The following is a 26427-nucleotide window of genomic DNA, read 5'->3' on the forward strand; positions in this document are numbered from 1 at the left end:
GCTCCTCCACACAGGAAAAAGAAGCTGCAAAAAGCAGCTTCTTTTTCCGGCGCTGTTATGATGCTGCAAGGCACCAATGACGCACTTGTGGTGTCATCAAGGCGCCGTGACGTGCGGATGCTAGGCATCCGTCACGTCAAAATGGTGGCGCCCATATGTATAGGGTGCCATCATTTTTAAGCCCTCGTTATGTGCGAGGGGCAAGGCGCGTCAGGAAGCGCCACCCCTCATGCATAATGACGGTGGTCAAAAGGCCCCATCTATAAAGCGCCTATATTGCCTAGAGAGGTGGTGAGGTCTCCTCTGGACGCTTTCAAAATACAGACTTGACAGTTACCTTCTAGGGATGTTCTAGCTGGAGATCCTGTATTTAGGATCTGCTATATGGTCCATGAGGCCCGTTTCAACGATGTGATCCTATGATTTTATTATTTTAAAGCAAAAGTGGCAAGTGGGAGATAGGCTTTTGGCTGGTTTTGAGACTAAACAGTGGAAGGCAGATGGGAAGAAGATTGGAGGAGGGCACCCACTGGACAGACTTTCTAGGAGAAAGACAGGAGCTGTCTCTCATTAGAAGAGTATACCCAGGGAACGTGGACAATGTGTGACCCTCCCGATGAGGTTGGACAGCAACTCCCATTATCCTTGGCTAGTGCTTAGGGATGATAGTAGTTGAAGTGCATTGACACCTCAAGAATCAGAAGTGTGTTGGTCAAATTAGTTTCTTTCTTTTAAAAACAATGTTATCTTTCTAATACTTCCAGAGTGACTACTTTGTGCTAAGATAGGGCATGAGATCCCCTAAGTCAGCCCCCTTCCCATTAGGTAGGTGGGGTGGGGAATGACACCAGAAGTTCACTTCTGATGGACTTGGATGGAACGCATTTCTGTCTGGAATATAAAGTATTGGGCTAGAGCCAATGCACCTTCCAGTCAGTATGCCAACAGTGTTTATATTATGACAAGCACTCATATAAGCTACTTAAAACTACCAGAGTCACCATTTATTAAGCTCCTTGGTGCCCTTGGTATGGAGGGATGGAAGCAAACCTTAGTTCCAGGTCCTCCAAGGTTACATCCCTTTAATTGTTGGTCCAAACAGATGAGAGCCCTGAGCTTTGTTCAGTCCTGGATGGAGCGTGTTGCAGGAAGGTTTCAGCCTTCGTAAGCACTCAATCTGACATGGGGATGCCAGCTGTCACCACCCTCCAAGAGGCGGCGGATGTAGTGGGAGGCACCCAGGAGGATGTGCCCGACGCCTTGCATGATGGTGGAAGCCACCCGCAGGATCTCCCTTGGGGAAAGGAAAGAGAAAAAATCATAGTACTTCTCCATACACAGCTTGTCCACTCAAAGGACCCATGTATTAGAAATACATTTATTAAAAAATGACCCAATAAAAGCAAAATATTAAGCACTCTGGTCAAGATCCTACTGAAGGTGGACAAAGCAGAAAAACCTGTTGTCACAGTGATGCTGGATTGATGCTGTTTCTTTTTGCACACTCAATAATTCTCACTTGGAAGACACAACTGAGGTCTCGGATGCTCATTGCACGAACACCACAAGTAAGAAATTTTAGTCTGGTGTGAGTGGCTTGAACTGCCTCTGCCCAGAATCTTCAGCTGGAATCCTTTGGGGGCTTTTCAAGTTAGGCAAGTGGTTGTACTTTACTAGAGGTTGTGCAAGGGTGGAATTCAGGGTTGTGCAAGCTCTTGGGCCACTTTGGAGAACCAGCCTTCCAAGATACACATGATTTAAGAAACAAGGTCCTGTCTGAATAAGAAAGTCTTTGTTCCTAAAGACCTTTAATGCACAGTGATCTCTGTTCTCTTGGGAGTGGCAAGAAAGCCACAGCAAACATGTTGTTGCAAACTCACCTCAGCACCTTCTTGGGTCCCAAGCACTTGAAATCGCAGCTCATGGAGTAGAGTCCATAGAACGTTGCTGAGATATTGAGGCTACCAAAGAGGTCTCGCGGGTTGAGCTTGTAGACATCGAAGGTGATGCGGGCAATGTCCTGACTGTTCCGGGGTTTCTCTCGGCTAAGCGCATAGGTTCGGCTGCCACCCTGTTGGTGGATGGATAGAGAAAGGTCTGGTAATTTCAGACAAGCAGGCTTCAATGTGGGGAGGATCATTAATGTTGGTTTACTGTGACTATGATATTGACACCTTGGGTGCTAGGCAAAGATGAAGAGTTGAACAAAGCTGGTGGTACAGAAGAAAGAAAGGTGAGGCTGCTTGAGTCATTTCTGGAAATGGTTTTGCTAAGTTCAGGGATGAGGAAAGTGGCACAATAACACATTTTCTGTGACTTCCTGATGTCCCACTTTTTTTAATTTTAAAAAAATATTGGTAAAAATTTGCAGACTGCTGCAGTCAGCTCAAAAATGTGACATATTGGGCTGAATTGCCCCATGGCTGATTGTCAGCAGAAACTGAATCAAAAAATTAAATTGGGTCACTCCCAGGTCACAGGGGTAAAAAATAGCCTTTGCTATTTGGTTTGGTTGCTCCAGTGGCACAACAGCCCTCTAGCACAACACATTCAAATGGCACAAGACATTCAAATCTTGCCTCTACTGTTTGTTACATTTCTATCCTGTCTTTCTTCCACTGTCTATGGTGGCTGCTGGAAGTTGCAACCCAGCAGCGTCTGGAGGATCCCATGATCCCCACGCTGGGTCTAATGTTTTCTTCCAGACGCTTGGTTTACCTAGCTCTTTACACAAAGGAAACAGTGTACTGCCTTATGGCCTTGTCTCCATACCTTGCAGTGACTCCACTTCTGGCCCTTTTGTAGCACCATCAGGGTTGTGTTATCTTCCAAGGCCTCAAAGAACTCCTCGGTCTCCACCAGAGTGCCATCCTCATCCAGCACCAAGGAAATGATGCCAGAGACCAGCAGTGTCTCTCTCGCCTGAGGAAGAAGAAAACAGGGATGTGTCAAAGATTGTTACCATGTTATGGCATAAGCAGACGTAAGGCAATGTGACGCTTGAGTATGCCTTTTTTTTGGTCATTGCAGAAGGTGATACACAACCACGATATTATAATAATAATAATAATAATAATAATAATAATAATAATAATAATAATTACACAGAAGAGCTGTACAAAAGAAGGGATAGGATGATTGACACATGGGAAGAAGAAACCTATGAAAATGAACCCCAGATTCTAGAAAGCAAAGTGAAAGCCACACACAAAATAATTTGGGAAGACTAAATCACCAAAGCCAGTGTAGTGTAGTGGTTTGAGCACTGCACTATGACTCTGGAGGGTCCAAATCCTGGTTTGGCCATGTAAACCCACTGGGTGATCTTGGGCAAGTCAATACTTTCAGCCTCAGAGGACAGCAATGGCAACCCACCTCTGAAGGAACTTGCCAAGAAAATCCCATGATAGGTTCAGATGCTGGGACCTAGATGTATGCCCTCGGTGAGTGTGCCACTTCTTGAAATTTTTGCATAATTCTGGCAACCAATTTTGAGGAGGTCTACAAGCAGCTGTTTACAAGTCTTGTCCAACTACTCTTTTGATCACATACATCCATGAGAACTAGAAACTTGATTTTATTTGCAACAAAAGTAGGTTCTCATGTAAGTGCACATCTGACTGTCATTTTCCCATACTCCTGTGCATTTATGGTTTCTGCACTTTTCACTGTTGCTCCCTGGCAGGAGAGGACTGCTCACATCATCCTGCACCACCCTGCTTTCCATTGCTGCCATTTTTGATTTGCAGAAAGAAAACTGAGGCAGAGACAGTTACTCTTCTATGCCCAAGTGAGTGAGCCCATGGCTTTGGTCTCACCACAAAATGGACTCTGGAATTTGCCTTTCACCATGGCTATATACCCCTGCATTATGGCAGAATTGGTTCTTGAACCCAGGAAAATACAGCTCAATAGCTCCTGGCGCTCATCACAGGAACTTATCAGGTTGTCAGGAGAAAAGACTACTACTCACCTTCACCAATAGTTCGTGCAAGGTCCCTGCCATTAACCCCTTGCGGATGTTGCGTTTGTGGTCACACACCCGGAAGGGACGCTGTGGTGGGGGGGCTTGGTGACCAGACTCGCCGGGTGAGTTCTGAACCCGCACTTGATACTGACCTGGGGGACAGAGACACAAACACTAGCTGAGATGCTTCACAAGAAGCCTGATCACCAGATCTGACATCTGAAACCCACCATAAAAGCCAGTCAGATGTATTGAATGATGGGGTTCTATGGTGCTGGAAAGCAGGGTATTGCAAGATGACACAACCAGCTGCTTCTCACCAACATGCAATGATGCAACAAAGAATTGTGGCAGGAGAACCCCACAGGGGACATTGCTTCTGCTCCCCATAGCATCTTCCACTGGCAGGAAGGGGATGGCTATGTCATCTGTAGAGCCCTGCTCTCCAGAGCTGCAGAACATAATCACTTAAGATAGTTGACTTGCCATCAAGGTGGGTTTTGGGCCATTCCAAAGAAGCCTACAGCTAACAACGCACTGCTCTCACCTTGAGATTCCTCCCCCTTGCCCTGAAGCCTGGAGAGGAAGGGTCAGGGCCAGGCCTTCAGATCTGGCAATTCTAGCGCATACTGAATTCATAGCCTGCTTTTCAGCCAGGACTGGCATCTAAAATGACCTCCAATTAACTCTGCTGACACAACCTATTGATAGTAGGGCTATGTTGGAGGTGTTTATCACAGTCTCTTTTGGCCCCTGCAGGCCATTGATGTCATCATAGTCCAAGTTCCACCTCCAGGAGGAAGTGACAGCAAGAGCTGAGAGTGGACTTGGGGCCTGGCTGATAGCAAAGAGGCTACTCTGTAATGTTGAACTATAAAAATCCCATTTCCTAGGCTCTGTGTTGTGTGTATTGGCTGCATTTGGGATAAATCCATAAAAAGGACTATGAATTGAAAGATAACATTTTATCTTATGCTACCCTGAGCAAACCTAGTCTTATCTGATTTTAGGAACTAAGCAGGGTCTGACTTGGTTGGATGGAAGACCACTGGAAGGGATGTCCAGAAAGGGCCAATGAAGGCCTCTGCCTGAAACCCTGAGAGGCTTTATTGCTAGTCAGAGCTGAGCATATTGAGCTAGATTGACTTTGATTTGACTTGGAATAAGGAACTTTCTTCAATGCAGTGCAATATATGCATGTATGTATGTTCTGTATATATATGTGTGTTTATATACATATATACACATACACATACAGTTGGCCCTCTAGATTCAGCCATTAATGGCTTTAATATATATATTCTGAAAAGCAAATCTTGATGTTGTCATGTAAGGAAAACAATTTTACCATATAATAATAGGACTTGAGCATCCATGGATTTTGGTATCCATGGGAGGTCCTGGAAGCAAACCCCAGTGGTTCAAAAGGTACTACTGTACATACACACACACCTATAAAATAGGATACACTAAACCTGCATCAAAATGTTAAAGTGTGGGCTGCCATCTAGCTCTTTCCTGTTGGATTCTATCCCCTCGGGTTTCTATTTCCATCTTCCCCTACCTATTTTCCAGCATTAAAATACTGACACTTCAGCCAATTGTTAGCAATCTTCCAGTCATACTCACTTCTCACTCCCTGTTTTCCACCAGCCCCATACTATAATCCCACCAGCCCTTAGACTGCACTGCAGAAATAATGCAGTTTGATACCACTTTAGCTATATTTAACCGGAGAAGGCTGAATATCTAAATATCTCACAAAACTACAAATCCCAGAATTCCATAGCATAGAGCCAGGGCAGTTAAAGCAGTGTCAAACTGCATCAGTTCTGCAGTGAAGGTATAGTGAATGATCTTCCTGGTGGAAGAAGGCATGTGAATTTTGCTCAAGGGTTGCCCCCCAGGAGTAGAGAAGGAAGGGAGGCAACACCACATTCCCCAAGTGGTATCTAGAAGGGTCCCCAAAACTGTTTTTAAGGATGAGGGAGGGCAGGTTGTTATTAATTTTGCTTACTTATAGGTACTTGCAAGGACAGGGCAAATTACTTTTGTGGGCAAATTAATCCACCTGTGTTGGATGGGGTTACTACGCTCCCCCTGAAATCTCAGGCTTGAAGTTCAGGTGTCCTGGATTCTTCTTTGAGCCTGGATGCCCAGGTTTCAGCAGTGGCCAGGAGCAGTGGTGTCACTAGGCAGTGGTGTGTGGGGTGGACCACACTGGTTGACACCACATAGGGGGAAGTCACTTGGTGGGATAGTAGACCCTGGGGGAGTGGACAGCTACCTTCCGGGACCTGCATGGCCATGGCCATGTCTCGCCACTCTCACATTACGCAAATTATAGTGCTGTCATTCCTTTGTTGTTATTGTGTGCCTTCAAGTAATTTCCAACTATGGCGACTCTAGGCAAGCCTATCATTGGGTTTCCTTGGCAAGATTTGTTCAGAGGAGGTTTGCCATTGCCTTCCTCCGAGGCTGAGAGCCTGATACTTGGTCACCAGGGTCATCTAGTGGGTTTCATATCAGAGCTGGGAATTCACATCACACAATTACGGTGCTATCATTCCACTTTAACCACCATGGCTCCACTCTATGGAATCCTGGGATTGGCAGTTTAGGGAGAGGTACTTAGAATTTTTGGCCAAAGGGCTTTGGTGCGTCACGAGACCAGAAATCCCCCAGACTAATTTTAGGGGAAGTTGAACCCTATGTCTCCCCCATTCCAAAATCCATGGCCTAGAAACCTCCAAACAGCTCTCAACCCAGGCCTCTTCCACTTTCCTCCTCCACCCCCTTCCCTACCACCGAATACTTACTGTAACAAATTAGTCGGCACCAAAGCATTGATATACTCCATGATGCAAGGGCAAAACAACTGGGGTTCTATGCAGATAAGACTCCTTTCTGCTGTTCTTTCTTTCTTTCTTTCTTTCTTTCTTTCTTTCTTTCCTTGCGTTAGCTCTGTTGTAAAGGAGCAGTTATCTATCTGCTTGTCTATCTGGACTCTGGACTGTACAACTCATGCGCAAGGAGTTGTTGTTATGGTGGGGGGGGAATAGGGGGCAAATTCCAAGGTGAATCATTGGAGACAGGGCTGGATAATGCTCTGAGTAACTTCAGGGTTGTCAGCTAAACTGTCTGGCTTCTAGCAAATTTCATTTTGTCAATGGGGAGCTACTTGCTTACGCACTGGGAGCAGTCAAGAGGTGTCTCTATTAGGAGTGAGGCTAAGGATGTATCCACACTGCAAAAATAAAGCAGTTTGACACCACTTTAACTGTCATGGCTCAATGCTATGAAATCTTGGAATTTGTACTTTTGTGAGATATTTAGCCTTCCCTGTCAGAGCGCTCAGTGTCCCATCAAACTACAAATCTCAGAATTCCATAGGATGGAGCCCATGATAGTGAAAGTGGTGTCAAACTGCTTTATTTCCTTAGAATGGCAGCAGCCTAAATTTCCTATACTTATGTAGTGTATTTGTTATCCTGTAGTCTGGTTTTCTATAAATAATTGCTAAACTATCTAAGGATTTTGCATCAGATTTGAAGTACTTTATATGTGAGAAATGGCACAATAACATTAAAACAAAAAAGCACAGCATTACACTGTAGTCCTCAGGCAGAATTAATCAAACATTAATTAAAATTGTAAATTGAAAGCCTGCTGGAAGCTAATTTTTTGGATGAAGCATTTAAATGCAAATAAAGAAGGAACTTGGGAGACATCCTGTGGTCAAGGGGCCAATGCAGAGAATCTCTTGAAGTGTTTTTGGACTGTTACTCCCAGAATCCCAATGGCTGGCCCAAGCGACCACTCAACCTGGGCACTTGATCTTCTAGAGGGAGCACAAAACCACCCCACCCTGCTTTCCCAGCTTCATGCCAATGGCCAGGTTTCTCCAACTCCAGCGACTTCAGGAAGTCCATCTTGATCTGGAAGATGAAGAACCAGTTTCTCATGGAATGAATTTTGTATTTTGTACTAGTGAAATGGGAACCTGGGCTGTTTTCTTTATGTTCTGGATTATTAGACTGTGCTGTGTTTCTGCCTTTTCTATCCATGATGCTAAGGATGCAATTATGCAGGTGATGAGAGAGCCTTGCAGCTCAGATCCGAGCATCAATTGTTCCTCCAAGAATGTCTCCTGTCTCAAGAAGGGTGTGTGTGTGTGCGTGCGTGCGTGCGTGCACTTTAATCCAAATTTTGGAGTGAGGCAACCCCCTCTTTCAGAGCATGTCCACATTATATAATATAGGCAGAACATGAAAAGGTCACTTTTTGGAATAGAGCTCTCAGAATCCCCAGCAATTTTTTTGGGAATAGAAAATCCAGAATTCCATCCCCAAATCTGGTGGCAACGTCCAAGTTGTATCCAAGCACAGTGAATATAGGGTGCCCTGCTCCCAGCCCACTGTCTTCTTCTTTTGATGTAGAAAAAACTCTGCAAATTTGTATTAAGAGGAACACGGCATAAATTTGTTTCTTATGCCTTTGATTGCTATCAACGCTAATGGCCCAGGATTCAGCTCACAACAGATGGGCAAAGTGTCTTGACTTTGTGCAGGAATGGAGTGTGGTGTCCCCTGGTTGGAGTGGGTACTCATTGGACTAGAACCTGGACGCTGAAACCCAAATCGGGATACCCGCTGATGAAAACAATTGCTCATTTTTTCCTTTGCTTTCTCACTTCAGGCCCCACACTGCTACTTTTTGGCTATTTTTAAGTTTTGGTTTACAAGAAAGGCCAGAAGAAGAGAGAGCAAAGCCGGATGCGGTTAGCTGCCCCATGGAGCTTGAAAACAGGCCTTTGGTGTGGCCAAGTGGGGCCAGGAGCCTCAAGGCTGAGCTGCGATCTTGGCTGGAGGTGTGAGTGTGAGATGCAGGTTGGTGCAGTCTAATTTGTCTTTGCTGTCAGATGATATTGCTAATAAGCTGGGCACCCCGGCTCTGGTGGGAGAGAAAGCAAAGCGGTGGTAGATTGAAGGACCAAGCATTGGGGGTCTACAGGCATCTTGGCTGAGGATGGAGTCCATGGCATTGGTGGCAGGTTTGGACATCTCTCTTGTCTCTCCATTCTCTTGATAACAGGAGCTCATTGTCCTCTCTTCCTGCATCCCAACATTTCACTGCTTCCCCGTCTTTTTCTTTCCATCTTTATCTAGATCAGATGTAGACGCTCTCTGCAGCTTAGAGGACCATTCTAGGGCAACCTCAAGCCCTGGTGGTCTCTCATTTTGAGAAACCAGAAACTGTGCTTTGCCATTCTCAGTTGCTTCTGGGGGCATTATGTTCGTGTGCGCTTTCAAGTTGCCTGTTGTCTTATTACAACCTCAGAAATGTCACAGGGTTTTGTGCAATTTTTTTAATGACCTTCACACAGCCAAAATAAAATTCCTACAATTAGTCAATGCTTGCTTTGAAAACAAAACTTGTAAAGAATTACATCTTCTAGTGTAATATGAAAAGGGGAGGCCACTTTTGAATTATCTGTTGGCCCACCTCCTCTGCATATAGCACTAGAATTGCAAGCAGACATTCAACAAGTGACAATCTTTCCATGCTGAAGTCCTCCCTTGTTACTTAGCTGCTGGAGGCCATCATATTCAAAAGCCCAGTAATAGAGAATAAATCTGGAAAAGTATCAGATCCCTTTGTTACTTCTTTCAAGGAACATCTCTTTATTTTTAATTAGTATTTATATCATGATGTAGAAGAGAAGCAAGAAGTCAAGAGTGTGATTTAGAGGCCATTCATGAGATGAGAGTTCTCATTGAAAAGATCCACTGTGATTATTTCTTGGAATGGATTTATAGATTTTCACTTTCCTACAGAGCAAAGGGGCTTCTTCCATTACATTAATCTGTGTATCCAGTTTTCAGAACACCAGCTCTGGGTCAGGACCGCTGGTTCCATGGTTAGGAGAGAAGCTTTATCTCCTTTGGTTCAGTCTTGAGAAACGGTCACTGGCTACAGCCTGGTTCTCTCAGCCATTTCCTCTCTCTCCAGTCTGGCTCTCCTTCTTTCCTTTCTTCCTCCTTATTCCTCTTTGAATCCAGCCTCTTCCTCCATGGTTTTTACTTCTTCCTTCTCCTTTCTTTAGTCTTTCTGTCAGTGTACTTGTCCTCCTTGATCCCTCTCTCCTTTCATCCCTCCTTCTGAAAGGCTAGCACAAACACATGCAAGTATAGAACTGGAAGGCTACCAACTCCTTTCTTTCTTTTTCCCTTTTCAGCTGCATTCTCAGTTCTTTGCTGGATGGGGCCCTTTGCAGGTAAGAACCAGAAATTCATTCCTGGAACTGGTACCCCAAGATAGGTTTACATGAGATCTCAGAGAGGCCTGGATTCCTTTGCTGGGCCTTTGGATTAAGAGAAGGAATTCCTGCCTTGCAAAAAGTGAGGCTGCATATTTTCCTCATTACTGAGACTTGGTGTTTTTTGTTTGAATGGCATATTCTGTGCTACAGAGGTGGATGCTTCATATGACTGTCTCTTGTAACATACTGCCCTCCAGATGTTGGTGGAGAACAGTTCCCACCAGCCCTAGCCAGCATTGCCAATGATCAGGAATGCTGGGGCATGCAGTCACATAGTCTTTGAAGGCCACGTGTTTCTATACCCTCCAATCCTTTACTGATGAAAATGAAAACATGTGTGGTTGAGCAGTGAAAAGGGAGAGATTAGAAAGCATGATGGCAAAAGTGTTTTCATAAAGATGACACTTCATGCTCTAAGCAGAAACCCCTGACATTTATATAATGAGCTCAAGAAAGCCTGAAAAAAGAGAGGAAAAGATTCCACCTAAGTAAATACAATCCTCTCTGTGAGTTTTCATCCACAGCCTGATTAACATCCCTCTCCCAATTATTGGAAAATCTTAATCAAAGTTACTGCTTTCTCTCAGGTCCAGAATTCACCTTCTTTGCCCAATGAAAAAAAGGCCTTTGGTCTGCTCCAGCTTTGGGGCTTTTCTCCATCTCTGTCTCAAGAGGGTCATACTCCGACCCTCGGTCCTGTCTCGGTGACACCACAGGGTCAAGCATGGATGAGTACCAGAGGGCAGCAGCCTTCCTCTCATTCTCTCCTCTCCTTATTCTCACCTTTTTATTTATTTTAGTGGACCTTTGCTCCATAACCAGCTGTTACAGGAAGGTAGGGGACTGATTAGACAGGCTTTAAATTGGTGTTGTTTTAAGTGAGATTGCTTATTGGATGGTGTTTCACAATCACAGATTCAATCTCCCCCCGAAAATCAGCCAGCCATCGAAAGAATTGTGGAGGACGATTGGCTCCCAATTTTGGGAATGAGTCTTTGAAGGCCTCCATCCCTTGTAACTGGTCACTTTCACAAATGTATGTGACTGCTCCAGGTTTTAAATTTTAAAGGAGCTACTCAAGGCATCAAACCCTACCCCCAAATTAGGTCCATAACTTTAGATAACTACTTCAAATCTGAGACCAAAACCATGAGGAGATTTACCACATCACTGAGCTGGAGACCAGCAGACACCCCTGTCTCCCCTCATGTGAGATTATTAGGCAAGTTATTCTTTGGTTCTAAGCATAGTATCTCCTCTTTTTTAAAAATGGAAGCATCTCCAGGAGTATGTATGCCATAGAGAGAGGAGGAGAGAACATATGCAACAAGCCAGAGTCTTCCACTGAGTTTGTCAGATCAAATCAGGCCACAAACTGAGCGCTACCAGTTCAGGAACCCCCAAACTCCCCTTTTCAGGATGACCTCAACTCTCTTATCTTGAAATATCACTGGTGCTGGGTTTTATCCAGGAAGATGGTTGCTAAATCTCTGGAACTTGCTGACACTGGAAATGAAAAGCTAGTTCTGCTCCAACTTGTGCTGTGTAATTTATGAAGAACAAGAGAAATAGTTAACTCTCATCTTCTAGTGGAGAACAGAAGGACAGGGTTAAAGGACCTCTTTTTCCTTTCTCAGGTTCACAGGGAGTTGCACTTCTCCCAGCCCCTAAAATCTCCTTGTCCTCTCCATTCAGCGTCTTTGCCAGAGGCGAATGGATCTGGTTGGCATGCAGAGCCCAAACAGGACAGAATGTATTGCGGTTCTACTTCTATCGACGGGAAGGGGAGAATCAGTGGACTACATATAGGGAACAAGGAGAAAGTTCTTTGTGGATCTCCACAACAGACCTGAAGTCAAAGGAATCTTTTGCTTGCTCTTACACAGTATTAGACAACACAGGAAACCGTTCTGCATCTCCAAGGAGTAACTCGGTTGACTTCTCGGTCATAGGTAAGTCTGTGCTTTGGCGGTGAATGAGTTCACCTGTTCACAAGGCTTGCCTGGTCTGGAGGTTACACATTTTCAGAAGGGGAATGTTTCAGAACTGTGTGGCTTTCTAGCAGCTGAGGGAATGTGGTGGAGGAAAGGAAATTATGTCTTCCATGCTGGATTGTGTTGAAGCAAAAGCTGTCATTTTATAACACATCTGCTGTCCAAATGGGCACCCAACGCAGTTTGGTCCTCATGGCTTCTCAAGGAATTTTGTAAATGTGTTTCTATGACAGTTTGAAGGAATCTGACAAATGTTTGATAATTTTATTCCCATGTTGACTGGATTGTTTTCTCTCCTTCTTTTTTGGGGTGTGTTACAGAGCCCCCTGAAGCGCCAACTCTTTCCCTGGTTCCTCTGCACCCTTTTTACATCTTGGGAGAAGAAGTCACCCTGAAATGCTCAGCTTCTGAGGAGAAAGACGTGGCAAGATACAGATTCTCCAAGGAACAAAAGGGCCTTTGGAAGCTGTTTGGGGAAGGGAAAGGGCCCCATGAAGCTTTTCAAGTGGATGCATATGCTACTGGGCAGTACAGCTGCAGGTACTGGATCCGGACAAGGGAAGGGCAAGAGATCAAGTCCTTGGGAAGCAACACCGTTCCCATAGTTGTGAAAGGTGGGTGAGTCCCTGTTTGGGATGGGATGAGGTGACAGTGTTCTTGTTGAATTCATGGGAAGCAAAAAAGAAGGAAGCCTGATAGAAAATACTTTTATTTATCTGTGTGATTTATATCGCAGCTTTCTCAGCACTGGGAAAGAACTCATATAGTTAGGGGTGTCAAGATCTTCACTGAGGGGTGGCTGGTGGGATTTCACTCTGCTATACTTTCATCCTGGCCTCTTTTCTGATTTTTCAGATTTTGGCTGGGGGAGTTATGAGCAATTGCCCCCAGAAAAGCCTCTCCTTCGCTGTGCGTTTCTGGAGGCGGGGGGTAGGCTGGGGTGGGAATTATGGGGCCCTCCAAATGTTGTGGGACTGCAATTCCCATCAGGCCCAGCTAGCATAGTCAGTGGTAAGGAATTCTGGGTGATGCAATCCAGGACCACATGATTCCCACCTTGTTATGGGCTTTTGTTACTGTTCTTTCCCCATTATTTCTTCTTGTGTCTGTTATAGGGCAAAATGACACTGTTTTGCTTTGACAAAAAAAGGCAAAAGATGCTAAATAGAAACAAGGGAAAAGAAAGCACTAAAATCTTCCTTTCCCAGAAAAGAGTAACAGTCAGAGGCAACTAAAGGGCAATTTACTATTATCTCCCTATCTGTATTTCAACTGAAGAAAAAAAAAAGTTGACCCTGGAATCTGTAACGTGAAGACACAAGACAGCTTTAAGCCCTACACAGTGCTTTTCCTGATAAGAGCTGCAACTCTAGAGAGCTCACCCCTAAATGAAAGATTTAGCCTAAAATTTCTAGGGGAACATGCTGCTTTGGGAATTTGGATTTTCTGTATACATGAGTGAAGAAAGGATAGAAATTCAAACAAAAGAACTACAGTGCTCCCTCCTTTCCTGCGGTCTTGGGACTCATGTCCCTCACTTATGCATGAGGGATGAATGGAGGGGGAATGAATGGAGCGTGTGCTCGCAGTGCACACCTGGGCACCCCTCTATGCCCACACTATATTCAAGCCAATGGGGCTTGAATATAAGCAAAACTCCATTTCCGTGAGGGGGTCTGGAATGGATCCCCCGCGAACAAGGAGGGGAGATTTTAGTGTGGTGGAAGCACTTCTAAATATTTGCAAACCCTCAGGTTCTGGATTTTATTGGATGGCTGGGATGGGGTGAGAATGTACAAAGACCAAGCCCAATGTCAGATCTACAGTTCTCCATAGGAGGCATGCCTTCTTCTCCAAACCCCCAAATTCATAACCACAGAGCCATCTTAGAATCCCTGATCTCTTTTGTTGCTGATTCTTCTCCAGATCCTCCGCCTGCTCCAGAGCTGACAGTGGAGTCTTCATCTGGAGTGGTCCAGGAAGGGGACACCTTGCTTATCATGTGTTCATCCAATGGGAACCACGCTAAGAAAATATTCCATTTCTACCAGGATGGAGCTGAGATTAATTCCACTAATAAGGGGTCTCTGAAGAGCTCCAATGTGTCTCTGAGCATCTCCCTACAGGCTCAGCCCAACCACACAGGGGAATTTGCCTGCAGGTATGAAGAAAGAATGAACGGCAGATGGATCATGTCTTCCTGGAGCCAGAGGTTGAACATCACAGGTGAATCTTTTTGGGAAAGGTGGCAGCATCACTACCAAGTGGAGAGAGCTTTATTCTGAAATGAGTTGGTATGTTTATGTGTCTTGTTTGAAATCACAAAGAACCTGGAAAAGATGAAGGGAGGAGAAAAGCTGGGTGCACTCAGGTGCCCCTGACAGCTAAAGATGGGGTATTACAAAGGGTGGGAGAATGGCAGGGGAATAGCCAGAGGCTAGATAGTGGACTCCATCAGATTGGATGAAGCCCTTATCCTTTGGGATCCTATTTGTGTTTCTTCTCTAGTAGAGGGTGAAAGTACACAGGCATTCATGACATCTGTAGAATGGAGACAGAGACTGACAAGGTTCTTCCCTGTCTTTGTACTTTCACTCTCTGGAATCTCTCTAAAAATCTGATCCATGTTACCTTCTGGAAATGATACCGGAAGATCCTTTTTACTGAATGAGGGACTTGAGACATGGGGTTTTGGTGGTATTTTAACAGCGAACCTTAAGAATTTTTAAGGAATGCATTATATGATCACTGAAAGTCCTGCTACTCATCTAACCTGAAACTTAAAAAAAAAAAGGGGGGGTAGATGTTAAGGGGCAAAAAACCCTCTTGAATACTAAAATTCTACCTCCTCTTTTTTTTTGGCTCAGTTTCCAGTTCAATACAAAATTCATACACAGCTTGGTGGGCTGCTTCATTTATGATCCTGTTGATGATTCCCTTCGTTTTCTGCTCCAGGAGAAAGAAGAGTGGTATGTGATAGAGCTTGTGGGTACTTCATTTCATAGTTTTAATAGGGTTCCCAGGGATCCTAATCTCCTGGAATTAATCCTCTATTTCAGATCAGTTTGTCAAACAATAGACAATGAGGATGAGTGCACTCTTTACATTTCCACCCACCTGTTTTCTCTTTCTGTTTGAAAGTATCAAAATCTCATCAAGAATGTGAGCCAGGAGACAACAAGGAGAATAGGGAGAGATGTCAAAGGCTGGAATCCAAAGTGCCAACCGATGGAGACTTACAGGTAGCAATGGACAGACCAGTTGGCTTGACTTTCTGCAAGAATGTGGCCTTCCATTTCTATATCAATTTGTAATTATTTTTCAGTTCAAATGCTCTATAGGAAATTTGATTGGTGGTATTTTGGCCATTATAACTATAGGCATTTGGGCACATCTTTCTTCTTCATTGGGACATTTTAATGAGCAATTTCTTTCTTTAAGTCGTGTCTTTATGGAGCCATAAAGCTGGTCCTTGAGTCCATTTTATGGAGATATAATGTTGGTGCTTGCGTTTGCTAGATCAAACGTTATGAAAAACAAACACAAATGCACTCAGACATACTCATTACATAAATTTGTGAAATAATTTTTTGTGTAGGTATTAGTGATAAACATGGACCTTCTATGTTTAGTGGCAATCTACCTTTGAATATTTAATGCTGGAGATAAACAAAAGCAGGTGATTATGATCATATCATGGTATATCTATCATAGTCTAAGGTCTCTTTGCTGAGTTAAAAATAAAAGAAATTCTGGGCTAGAACAGCACCCAGTCTGTTCCCAGAGTTCTGGGTTTACTTTTCCCATATTGATGATGATGATGATGATGCTTTTGTTCACTGATGAAAATAAATAAAATCCTAGTAGTTCCCTCAGTTTAGACAATCATAAATAAACCCTTCAGGTTTGTAACTATGCTCTAAAATGATAGAGCTATAATTTATTTTCCATTCTTCAGGGCCACCTAGTGGTTTTATGTCTGGCAGTCAGAGGCTTCCATGGCAAGAGCACAAGTCAATGGGCTGCAGGACTTTGGATGAGCCAAAGTGCTGGAACTTATGAATGAGATCCATCGTCTATTGATAAGGTTCACCACTTTGGATAGCTCCATTAATGTCCTATGGTTGTTCCTCCCCATTTGGAGGTTAAGCATTCATGGATTTGATTATTTGCAGACGGCTGTATTTGCTCCGCCACTGAAAAAGATATTCTGGAAGTTGACCATAGAACAGTACTTGAAAACCTCCAGGTGCCTAGAGACAGCACTTCTTTAGGATCTATAGGTCTTGATTCTGTGATCAACTTCAGGTTCTAGCTGAACCACACTCTGGCTAGAAAAGTGTTTTTTTCAGGTAAAAATAATAGCAAGTCTATATTCGTGGTTTTCCCACTTCCATCAGGGGATGAGTGCACCCCTAATCCCCATGAAAACTGAAGGCTGACTGTATTCATAAGATTCAGCATTAGCCTGGTCTGAGCAACTTCCCCTTCCCCTTCTCTTTGCCTCTGCAGGGCCCAGAGGTGGCCTATGCCCATCTCAGCTTCTCTTCTGCTCCTACTTTTGCTGGACCAGTGATGGAGAGTGGAGTCCCATATGTGGAAGAGGAGGGAGTCATGTACAGTGAGATTCTGTTGCGACCCATCAAGAGAGCAGAAAAATAATGAGAGGTTGTAGTAGAAAGAAGCTACTGCATGGGATGACAATGCTGCTAACCCAACATATCTGAAGTACCACCTCCTCCCATCTGAGCCTGCCAAAATTTGAGATTGTCAGAGGAGGCCCTGTTGTGTGCCGCAACATCTTGTGACATTAGGTTGGTGGGTACATGTAATGGGACTTTCCTTTTAGCAGCACCTCAGCTGTGGAACTTCCTACCCAAGGAAGTGAGACTCTCTTAAACGTCTGAGGGCAGTCAAAAAAGCATTGTTCTGTACAGCATTCAGTGTTTGCAATGGCTGTTTTAACTGTTTCAAAACTTGCTCGCAGGATTGTTTTTAGGTTGTCTTTAGCAGTTTTTAAAGTGCATTTTAACGTGTTTTAAAAATGTTTTTATCTCTGTGTTGTTTTAATTGGTTTTTATTTGTTCCTCACCTCAGGAACCCTTGTGGATTAGGAGGTGATACAAAAATACTTTAAATAAATAAATGCTATATTGTTTTAGATGTCTTTTGCTGATTTTACTTGTAGCTTTAGAGATCACAACACATGGAATGATAGAAATAAAATAAGCCTAGGCTCCTGTTTGTCATAACAACACAACCATAGGTCCTGTGTGTCATAACAACACAGCCACAGGCCCACAGATAAGGGGTCACCCTGAGGTCCAAGTTGCCAATCCAGGAAAGCATTCAAGGGGGGAACAGTTGGAACTGCAGGGCCAGATTGGAAAGGGGGTCCATCACAACGTCTTATGTCTTAATAAGTGCCCAGGAGAACAGCATCCAAACAAGAATCAAGATCAATCAATTCCCAAACCTATAAACTATTTGAAGAGCTCTTGCTTCGGTCCTGGTACGCATCAGGACACAGGCTTGGAAGTGCAAGCATACATAAGGACATGCTTTCAACAGATCTGAATTATAGCTGCACTTTCAACCTCTGGTCTGCTCTTTCAACCACTGCTGTTGTCCCCCCCCCCCCAGTTGTCCACATTGGCAAAATAAAGTGGTTATATCTTGTTTCGACCCTTAATGACAGCACACGAGGCTGAAACGGGATGAAAGTGGGACAAAGCTGTGCTCCAGGATGAAAAACCAGAGCAAAAGAAAAAGAAAAAAGCCCTTTAGTCTGCTCTAATGTGGAAGGTGCGCATTATCGTACCAGCATATAAACACCACATGAGTGTGGGAATGCAGGAAAGCCCAGGCCGCCTTAGGAAATGGTCTGGATCATTTACCCCAGGAGTAGCAAGATGCAGCTCCTGGCGCCATTGCTCACCCCAGATTCTTTTCATTTGAGTGTACAGGGAGTGTCTTCCACAGCTGAACAGCTCTTGCTGTCAGGAAGTTCTTCCTAACGTTGAGCTGGAATCTCTCTTCCTCTAGTTTGAATCCATTGTTCCAGGTCTTATTCTTTGGAGGAGCAGAAAACAAGCTTGTTCCATCCTCAATATAACACCCCTTCAAAAACGTAAACAGGGCTATCATGTCACCCCTAACCATCTCTTCCCCAGGCTAAACATACCCAGGTCCTTAAGTCGCTCCTCATAAGACCCCTCACCTGGACACACTCAGCTTGTCCACATCCTTTCTGAATTGTGGTGCCCAGAACTGGTTGCAGTGTTCTAGGTGAGGCCTGACCAAAGCAGAATAGAGGGGCACTATTAGTTCCTTTAATCTAGACCAGTGGTTCCCAAACTCCGATCTTCCAGGTGTTTTGGACCTCAGTTGCCAGAAGCCCCAGGCACCTTGCTGAACAGTAAAGAATCCTGGTACCTGAAACCCAAAACATCTGGGGGATGAGTTTGGGAATCACTGATCTAGACATTATACTTCTATTGATGCAGCCTAGAATCACATTGGCTTTTTTAGCTGCCACATCACACTGTTGACACATGTTCAACTTGTGGTCTACTAGGACTTCTAGATCCTTTTCACACATAGTCTCATTGAGCCAGGTGTCCTCCATTTTATATCTCTGCCTAAGTGCAGTACCTTACATGTCTCCCTGCTGAAATTCATTTTGTTAGTTTTGGCCCAGCTTTCTAATCTAACAAGGCCATTTTGAATTTTGACCTTCTCCTCTGGGGCATTAGCTATTCATCCTAATTTGATGTCATTGCAAATTTAATACGCATGCCCTCTACAAACCTGCCAATAAGCCAACCTGTGAAGGCTGCAAGACCACAAATGGTCAATGTGGTTGAATTTGTGGAGGCAAAGAGTTTTCTGGATGTGGGTGATGGAACCAACGATGATATCTTCCATGGATCTCTTATATGCCTATGATCAATAGTATAGATTAGGATGTTCACAGAAAGGAGAGTTTCAAAATATAAACTCCCCCCGCCCTAAAACTGGCTGAGTGCAATTGCTTTTTTTCCACCACTTTTTCATGTAGATGTTCTTTGGTTTTCTTAAGAGGCTTTGATGGTGAGAGAAGACCGAAGAAGCCACAGGAAGGCGGATGTGGAAAGTACCTTCAGCTGCATAAAACACACACCTATCTGCTCACCAAAGGCTGCAAGCTGAGCCAAAGGCTTGGGATGTGGGCTGAGTATGTTTGCGTGGGGGGGGGGGGGGGTTAGAAGGGGAAGAGGGGGGTTTCAGTTCCTGCCTAGACCTATGTGTTGCAAGATAACAGAGCCAGGAAAGTAGAGTTTAACACCTCTTTTTGGAAACAAAACTGGACGGAGGTAGACCTGAGGACTCACCCAGGATCCTCAAGGGATACAGGATGGTTATGGCGCTCATTGCTTTGGTGATGGGTTTGTGACTTCTCTGTCCCTCTTTCTCTATCCATCTCAGAGAGTAAGGCCAGCCCTGTCATTAGACAGAGAGAGGAAACTGGATGCTTTAGGCGGGAGAATTTGGGTGTTACAAAAGTGTGGGCTGAGCAGGAGAAGGGGTCTTCTTCCATCAATGGTGGGGTAGAAATGATTCCCAAACTCCAAAATGACAAGCAAAAATGCTTATCCATTTACTTTCTTGTTGTGTTTTAGAGCTAGCAATGGGAGAGAAGTGTATGTGGGGTGATCTAACTTAGCTGGCCCTGGATATTATGCACCGTTGTTTGGGGAAGGGGTACCATTTGACTCAGTATCTTGACTCAACTACCTTTCTCTGCTCTGTTTCATACTTTTCTCTCTTCTTTCAGTGTTTTTCCAACTCTTCTGGCAATCAGCTTCTGCAGGTAAAATGAACCTTTTGTTGTTGTTAAGATGTTGCTGATTTATGTTCATGATGAATTGATCCGAGGTTGATTCATACTGTTTTTTCTGCTAGCGGGACTGACTTTTCAACTCTTTGGCACAGTTCTTTTGCATTCAGCAACCCTGTAGTGGGAGGGACGACAATAGGCAAAATTGAACAGATCATAGATCTGTTGGATTTCTTAATTAGTCATATTCTATTTGTTGTCTGGTCACTGTTTTGTGTGGCCTTTGGTCTAACTTCAGTTGTTAGTCCTAATTAGACTAAGTCTATTGAATAGGTGGGAACTTGTAAATCAAGGCAAGCATAAATCTCATGGATTTGATAAATTGAGATGAATTGGGATTGATGTGTTTAGGTCATTAAGTTGAATGTGCTGTTTGAGTGTGATGGGAGACTCCTTCCTTGGGGGTTTTTAAACAGAGACTGGATGGGCATCTGTCAGGAGGGCTTTGATTGTGAGTTCCTGCATGGCAGAAGGGGGGTTGGACTGGAAGGTCCTGGTGGTCTCTTCCAACTCTATGATTCTGTGATTCCCAGGGCCTGGACAGACAGGCCAATATAAATCTGCTTCGGGTCACTTTGAAGGTATGTTGTTTAAATGATGCATACGTCCTAAGAGGCCAGAAGCCATGCCAAAGCCACGCTCCAGTACTAAACTATAAAAAATAATTGGAAAAAGTATGAAAATTCTTGCAATTTCACCCACTTCGGATAAACTTTTTGAAATTAATTGTTCCTTCAAGCAAGAACAAAATAAGGACAGACTAACATTCTGATATTCATAAAAAAATCCTGGCAACTGTAGTTCTGTGAGGTGCAAAGACCCCTCTGTTGAAAGTGTGATCTTGGCATCAACTAGAAGAACAGCATCCAGGATGATCTGGGGAACAGGCTATTTTTTCATCCAGTTTAATGCTGCAGTGAGGATATGCCCTACATTCCTATGAGACAGAAGTGCTTAAAAGTTAAATTAAGACATTTTTCCTTTTCTGAACACCCTCACCTTCCAACACTGTGCTCTCCTATTTTGCTTCCCAGATTGTCCACTGTTCTCTGTGTCCCCCAAACAAGAGATCTACAGGAGCGGAGAATCCATAAACCTCACGTGTTCAGCAGTAGGAAACCATCGCATGTCAAGGATCCAGTTTACCAACAGCAAGTGGTTTCTCTATTTCCCCGCTCTTCCACCATCTATGGCCAACTTCACCCATGCCCTGAGGATCTCTCCACAAGACAGTGGCATGTTCTCCTGTATATACTATGTTGAGGAACCTGGACAGGAGACCATATACCTGAAAAGCAATGCTGTTAGGATCTCAGTGTTGGGTGAGGCCTCCTTCTTCTCTCTCCTAGAAAAGGAAGTGTGTGTGGGGGGGTGAGTTTCTATGTAATGGCCTAGAACTGGCAGAATATGGGAACAAGTTTTTGTTTTCAGTTTTTTAAAGATGAAAGCTGAGATCCTATGGCCAAAACCACGCATCACAGAGATGTAGCGTAAACTTTCTGCAGTTTGTACTATTATGCTATTTCGGTCATCCTCCAAAACCCAACTTTTAGCTGCAGGTCTACAGATGCCATGGACTGTCAAAAAGACAAATAAATGGTCCCAAGAGCAAACTGAGCCTGAATTCTTCCTAGAAGCCAAGATGACTAATCTGAAATGGTTGTAGTTTGGATGTATCACAAGAAGAGGTGACTTATTAGGAAAGAGAATAATGCTTGTAGAATGCAGCAGGAAAAGAGGTAGACCACATTGCAGTGGATAGACTCCATCAAGAAAGCAATGGTTGTCCTGTGTGTAAGGCCTGAGCAGGGCTGTTGATAGCAGTTCAAAATTGACTTGACAGTAACAACCCTCTCTCCATGGATGTTTAGTGACCAATGGAGTGCAGGAGGTTATCAGAGAAGTGGCCATGTTAGGAACTTGTTCTGTGCCCAGCCATAGAGGCATAGCCAGATTCTTCTCTCATGTTCTCTACTAGTCACTAAGCAGCCATGGAGAAGGGCCCCATGCAGCTAAAAGGTGGGGTTTGGTTGGAGATTTGGGTCATTGCATAAGGTTGGAAGAGAATAACTACTTCCACAACAACAACATGACTTACAAATAGCAGATGTTGCACAGATGCCCTCCTAAGTCACTGCATTGGGGTTGAATAGCATAGGCCTTCACATGTGGAAAGACACATTGATTGTATTATGCAACTCTTGTGTTGAATGGCAATGTTGTGGAGCTGAATGTACATTTGGATGCATGATTAGATATGTAGCACAATGCACAAACAACGGTGCAACCAAATGCACACCCACCAGTGCAATGGTTCTGTGACTTTGAACTGAGTGCAGACATTGCAGATGATCAGACAAATATACACAAACACTTCTGTGAGAGGATTTTACCCAAGGTGTGTGTGTGTGTGTGATTTTCACACTCTCCCTTTCTTCTATTATTGATCTCTCTGCATTTATCTCTGCACCACCACCAAATATCTGGCATTGTCCAGAGCAGCAATGGGCAAAGTGAAGCCTGCATGTCTTCTGCCCCACTTTTTTGGTCCCTGCTTCAGTCCACAAAAGCCCCCCCAAACCTTCAATCAATCAATCAATCAATCAATATACAACTTTTAGAGAATTTTTGTCACAAAACCATTCAGAACCCCCAAAATATGTGAAAACAGTTGAAATTACTCTCACAACCCCCCAAAACACCATACTACCTCCAAAACCCCAGATTTCCTCGGAGTCCCTGTTAAAATGGTGACAGAAAGCAACACAAAGTGGGACTGCAGAGTATCGAGGCATTCATTGCATGGCCACTGCTGAGCCTTCCTTTTTTGTGGATGATTCCTCCAGATCCTCTTCCTCCTCCAACACTGAGAGTGGATTCTCCATCCAGAGTAGTGAAAGAAGGAGATTCTTTGCTCATCACTTGCTCAACTGACAGGAACAACACGGAGAAGAAGTTCCATTTCTACAAGGATGAGGTTGAGATGACCTCCAACCCTGAGGAGTCTCCAAAGCTCCCCAAAGAACCCGGAGACCCTTCACCAGAGGCCTCTGTAAGCATCCTAAAAGCTGGGCCCATTCACACGGGGGAATTTGCCTGCAGATACGAGGAAAAGATGAGCAATGGATGGACAGTCTCTCCCTTGAGTCGGAAGGTGTATCTCACAGGTGAGTCCTTTGGTCTTTGACTAGGAGTGCATCTACACTGCAGAAATCATGCAGTTTGACACCGCTTTAAGTGCTGTAGCATCATCCTATGGGATTCTGGGGTTTGTACTTTTACAAGGTCTTTACAAAGGGGAAGGAAACCTGAAGTTTACTTCCAGCTCACTTCCTTTTTAAAGGCTTCTCCATAGCCTAAAAGACAGCAGGGGACTGAAAGCATGGCAAAATTGTCCTGATGTTTTGGAGTGTGTGTGTTCTGGGGGGCCTGGTGACCACATGTGCCTTTGGCGCTTCACTTTCCCCACATCCTTTTAAAGCCTGAGCAGGCATGTGGGTTTTAATGCATACCATCCAACTGACTTGTTTTGACAGAGACAATCTTCTGTCATCCCACATTTTCAGCTTCTTTAAAAATGTCCCAGGTTCTCTTTCTTCCACCTGCTTTGTCCTCAGCTTACTTCAGTTGCTGCAAAATGAGTTGGAAGTGCAAAAGCCAACTGCACTCAATTAACTCTTTGGGGAGAGAAGAAGGGGCAGAAATTTGCCCTTTCCAGTTGGTTCAGGCAAAAGCAAACTGCTGCAGCTTCTCCAAGCTTGTGTTCTTCCTCCTTTGCCATCTGATGTTGCTTGGCCACATATCTCTCCCTTTTCATCCTTAAAATGTTGGTGGGTACTAAACCAGCTGTCAGAATATAAGGCACATTTGAAGACCCATCTCTTCTGACAGGCCTATCCAGGCCATTCTCAATCAGGAATTTTATATTTAATTATCATTCTACAAATTGAAATATAAATATTGTGTAGATCTCTTAATATGTATATTTTATGCAGCTTAATATGTGTATTTTATGTAATGATTGAGTTTTAACTATGTTGTAACCTGCCTTGAGCCGCGAGGAGAGCCGGGTAAGAAATAAAATAATAATAATAATAATAATAATAATAATTTACTCATGTATAAGTCAAGAAATTTACATCAAAAATTGACCCCCCCAAAAGCTGAGTAGATTTACCCATGGGTCAAAGTAGGTACTTATTTAAAAGAAAGAAGCATCCCCTGGTGAAAAGCAAAAGTATAATATGTGAGGCACCAACCCTCTCTACTTTCCCATCCATCCAGTCTTAGGAGTAAGCGCAAAGACTTATGTCTGCTGGAATTTTGTACATTCTTTGACATTGTTTTGCTTTGCTTCATCCTTGAGATCCTTTGCTGTAAGCCCTTAAATTTTCACCCTTGACTTATCCACGGGTCATAGCAAAATCCATAATTTTGGCCCCAAAATCTGCCCTTGATTTATACAGAAGGTTGACTTATAGTCGGGGATATATGGTATGTTAATGGTTGTTTTAAAGGGGGAGTTAGTACTCAAGTTAACATCCAGTGTTCTTAGAATTTGTTCTCATTTCCTCCAGCTTCACAAACAGGAAATGTTAAGACACCAACCTAAACCCCCTTAAAAACACCCCTGCTTTGTTTCTTTTCAGTCTGGGCCCCAAGCCCTTGTGCCCCATTGCCATTGCCCTACGTCTGGATGGCGATCCCATTTGCGACAGCCGTGGTCCCCGTGGCCTTGCTGGCTTTCTACTGTGGGAGAAAGAAAAAGGGTATGTGACAGGAATTGTGGGTCTCTCCCATCACTTCTTAGCTCTGCCCTTTAGAGAGTCGCATCTCTTGGGCTGCATCTACATTGCAGAAACAATGCAGTTTGGCATCGCTTGAAATGCCAGGTTTCCATGCTATGGAATCCTGGGACTTGTAGTTTGTTGTGGTGCCAGATTCTACAAATCCCAGAATTCCATTGCATTGTTAAAATGACTTGTTGCATCATTTGGGAAGAAACCTAGTGGAGAATTACATCCAGAGTTGAATTTACAGCTCATTTACCTGAGGTTTTGGGGTTTGGTGTGGTTTGAATGCTGGTCTAGAAGGGTTTGAATCCCTGCTCAGCCAAGGAAAGCCACTGGGTGACCTTAGGCAAGTTATACTCTCTCAGCCTCAGAGGAAGGAAAGGGAAAAGCCACTCTGAAGAAATCTAGTGGGGAAAACCCAACGAAGGGGTCATCTGAAGTCAAAAATGGACTTGAAGGCGCATAACTATCCTGCATTCACACATTCCAAAATATTACAGCTAATTGCTTTGCAGAAATTCATCTAAGGTTTTTGCACTTCTATATTTTAAAAAAAAACGAGGGGTTTTCTGCAGGAAACAGGAAAAGCTGTTTTCTGAGCAGGAAAAAACTTCTTCATAAAGCCCATCCATTTCATGCAGAAGTCCCACCTGTCTTTATGCCCAGTGCCATTGCCCAGAATGTTTTGGGATGTGCAAAAACCAGAAATACACTGGAAAATGCTCTCTGCTGTACCTCCTGATGTGGTTTTTTAAGAGTTAGGAGACTCTTTTCTCCTTTTTCCCCATTCATTTTTCAGCAAATGCTCTTTCCGCCCCTAGTTTGTAGCTTAACTTTTCACAGACATGATCCATAACAAGACTAATACCAGACTGTATATTTTCCTCCCCACTTCCCCCTCTTCTCTTCCTTTTCTGTTGAATTCTCCTTCAGACGCACCAAAAGGCCTAGAAGAATTTCAGCCAGAGGAACACAAGGAAGACGATTATTTTACATATGTTGAAATGAGACATCTTGATAGTCCATTTGACAGGTAAAGGTAGAATTGCAAAGTCAGAAGCGATTTCAAGGGCCATTTAGTCCAGCCTCTGCCTTGTAGGAATACCCAACTCAAGCATCCTGAGAGGTGGCCGTCCAACGTCTGTTTAAACATCTCCAAAGAAGGAGAGACCACTATCTTCATAGGGAACCCTTTCCACTGTAAAACACCTCTCCTAACAACAACAACAACTTCTTATCTGCCTCTCTCCAAGGCTCAACATAGACTGAAGACCTGCCAGAAGAGAGAGGTTTTTAACTCCATTTTAAATTCAGACTGCATCCTAGTTGTCAAATTGCTCCCTTCAGGTCCTTTTGATGGAGTCTGCTTATTTGAATCCATTGGTTTGTGTCCTAGTCACTGGTGCAACGGAAAACAAACTCACTCCCTCTTTTACATAAAATCCCTTCAGATAATAGTCTCATTCTTCTCT

General features: G+C 43.9%; 3 protein-coding genes across 4 annotated transcripts in view; 2 read left to right on the top strand and 1 right to left on the bottom strand.

Moving 5' to 3' along the window:
- Positions 1-979: 979 nt before the first annotated feature.
- Positions 980-6988, bottom strand: CIDEB (cell death inducing DFFA like effector b). The gene is given in 6 exon segments (XM_042472112.1): positions 980-1294; positions 1881-2071; positions 2773-2922; positions 3974-4072; positions 4074-4119; positions 6787-6988. Coding segments are annotated over 6 exon segments (666 nt in total). The 5' UTR covers positions 6828-6988; the 3' UTR covers positions 980-1155.
- Positions 6989-8206: 1218 nt separating this feature from the next.
- Positions 8207-17423, top strand: LOC121932965. 2 transcript variants are annotated; one of them, XM_042472111.1, is made up of 8 exons: positions 8207-8856; positions 10206-10244; positions 11927-12241; positions 12604-12897; positions 14210-14509; positions 15151-15252; positions 15425-15525; positions 16796-17423. In XM_042472111.1, exons 2-8 carry the CDS (start codon positions 10229-10231, stop codon positions 16943-16945), a joined length of 1278 nt encoding a protein of 425 aa, XP_042328045.1. In that variant the 5' UTR covers positions 8207-8856; positions 10206-10228; the 3' UTR covers positions 16946-17423. The 2 variants fall into 2 exon arrangements, with proteins under 2 accessions (XP_042328045.1, XP_042328044.1); XM_042472110.1 differs by lacking the exon at positions 8207-8856 and adding an exon at positions 8890-9020.
- A 2206-nt stretch (positions 17424-19629) lies between these two features.
- LOC121935212 overlaps positions 19630-26427 on the top strand; it is a 7773-nt gene continuing 975 nt past the window's right edge. Inside the window, exons 1-6 of the mRNA XM_042476486.1 lie at positions 19630-19710; positions 20100-20135; positions 21197-21484; positions 23009-23329; positions 24812-24931; positions 25889-25988. Of these exons, the coding sequence (XP_042332420.1) occupies positions 19680-19710; positions 20100-20135; positions 21197-21484; positions 23009-23329; positions 24812-24931; positions 25889-25988 (896 nt within the window). The 5' untranslated portion in view covers positions 19630-19679. The remainder of the gene's footprint in view (positions 19711-20099; positions 20136-21196; positions 21485-23008; positions 23330-24811; positions 24932-25888; positions 25989-26427) is intronic.

This window comes from Sceloporus undulatus, chromosome 6 (genome assembly GCF_019175285.1).
Source record: "Sceloporus undulatus isolate JIND9_A2432 ecotype Alabama chromosome 6, SceUnd_v1.1, whole genome shotgun sequence".
Lineage (NCBI taxonomy): Eukaryota > Metazoa > Chordata > Lepidosauria > Squamata > Phrynosomatidae > Sceloporus > Sceloporus undulatus.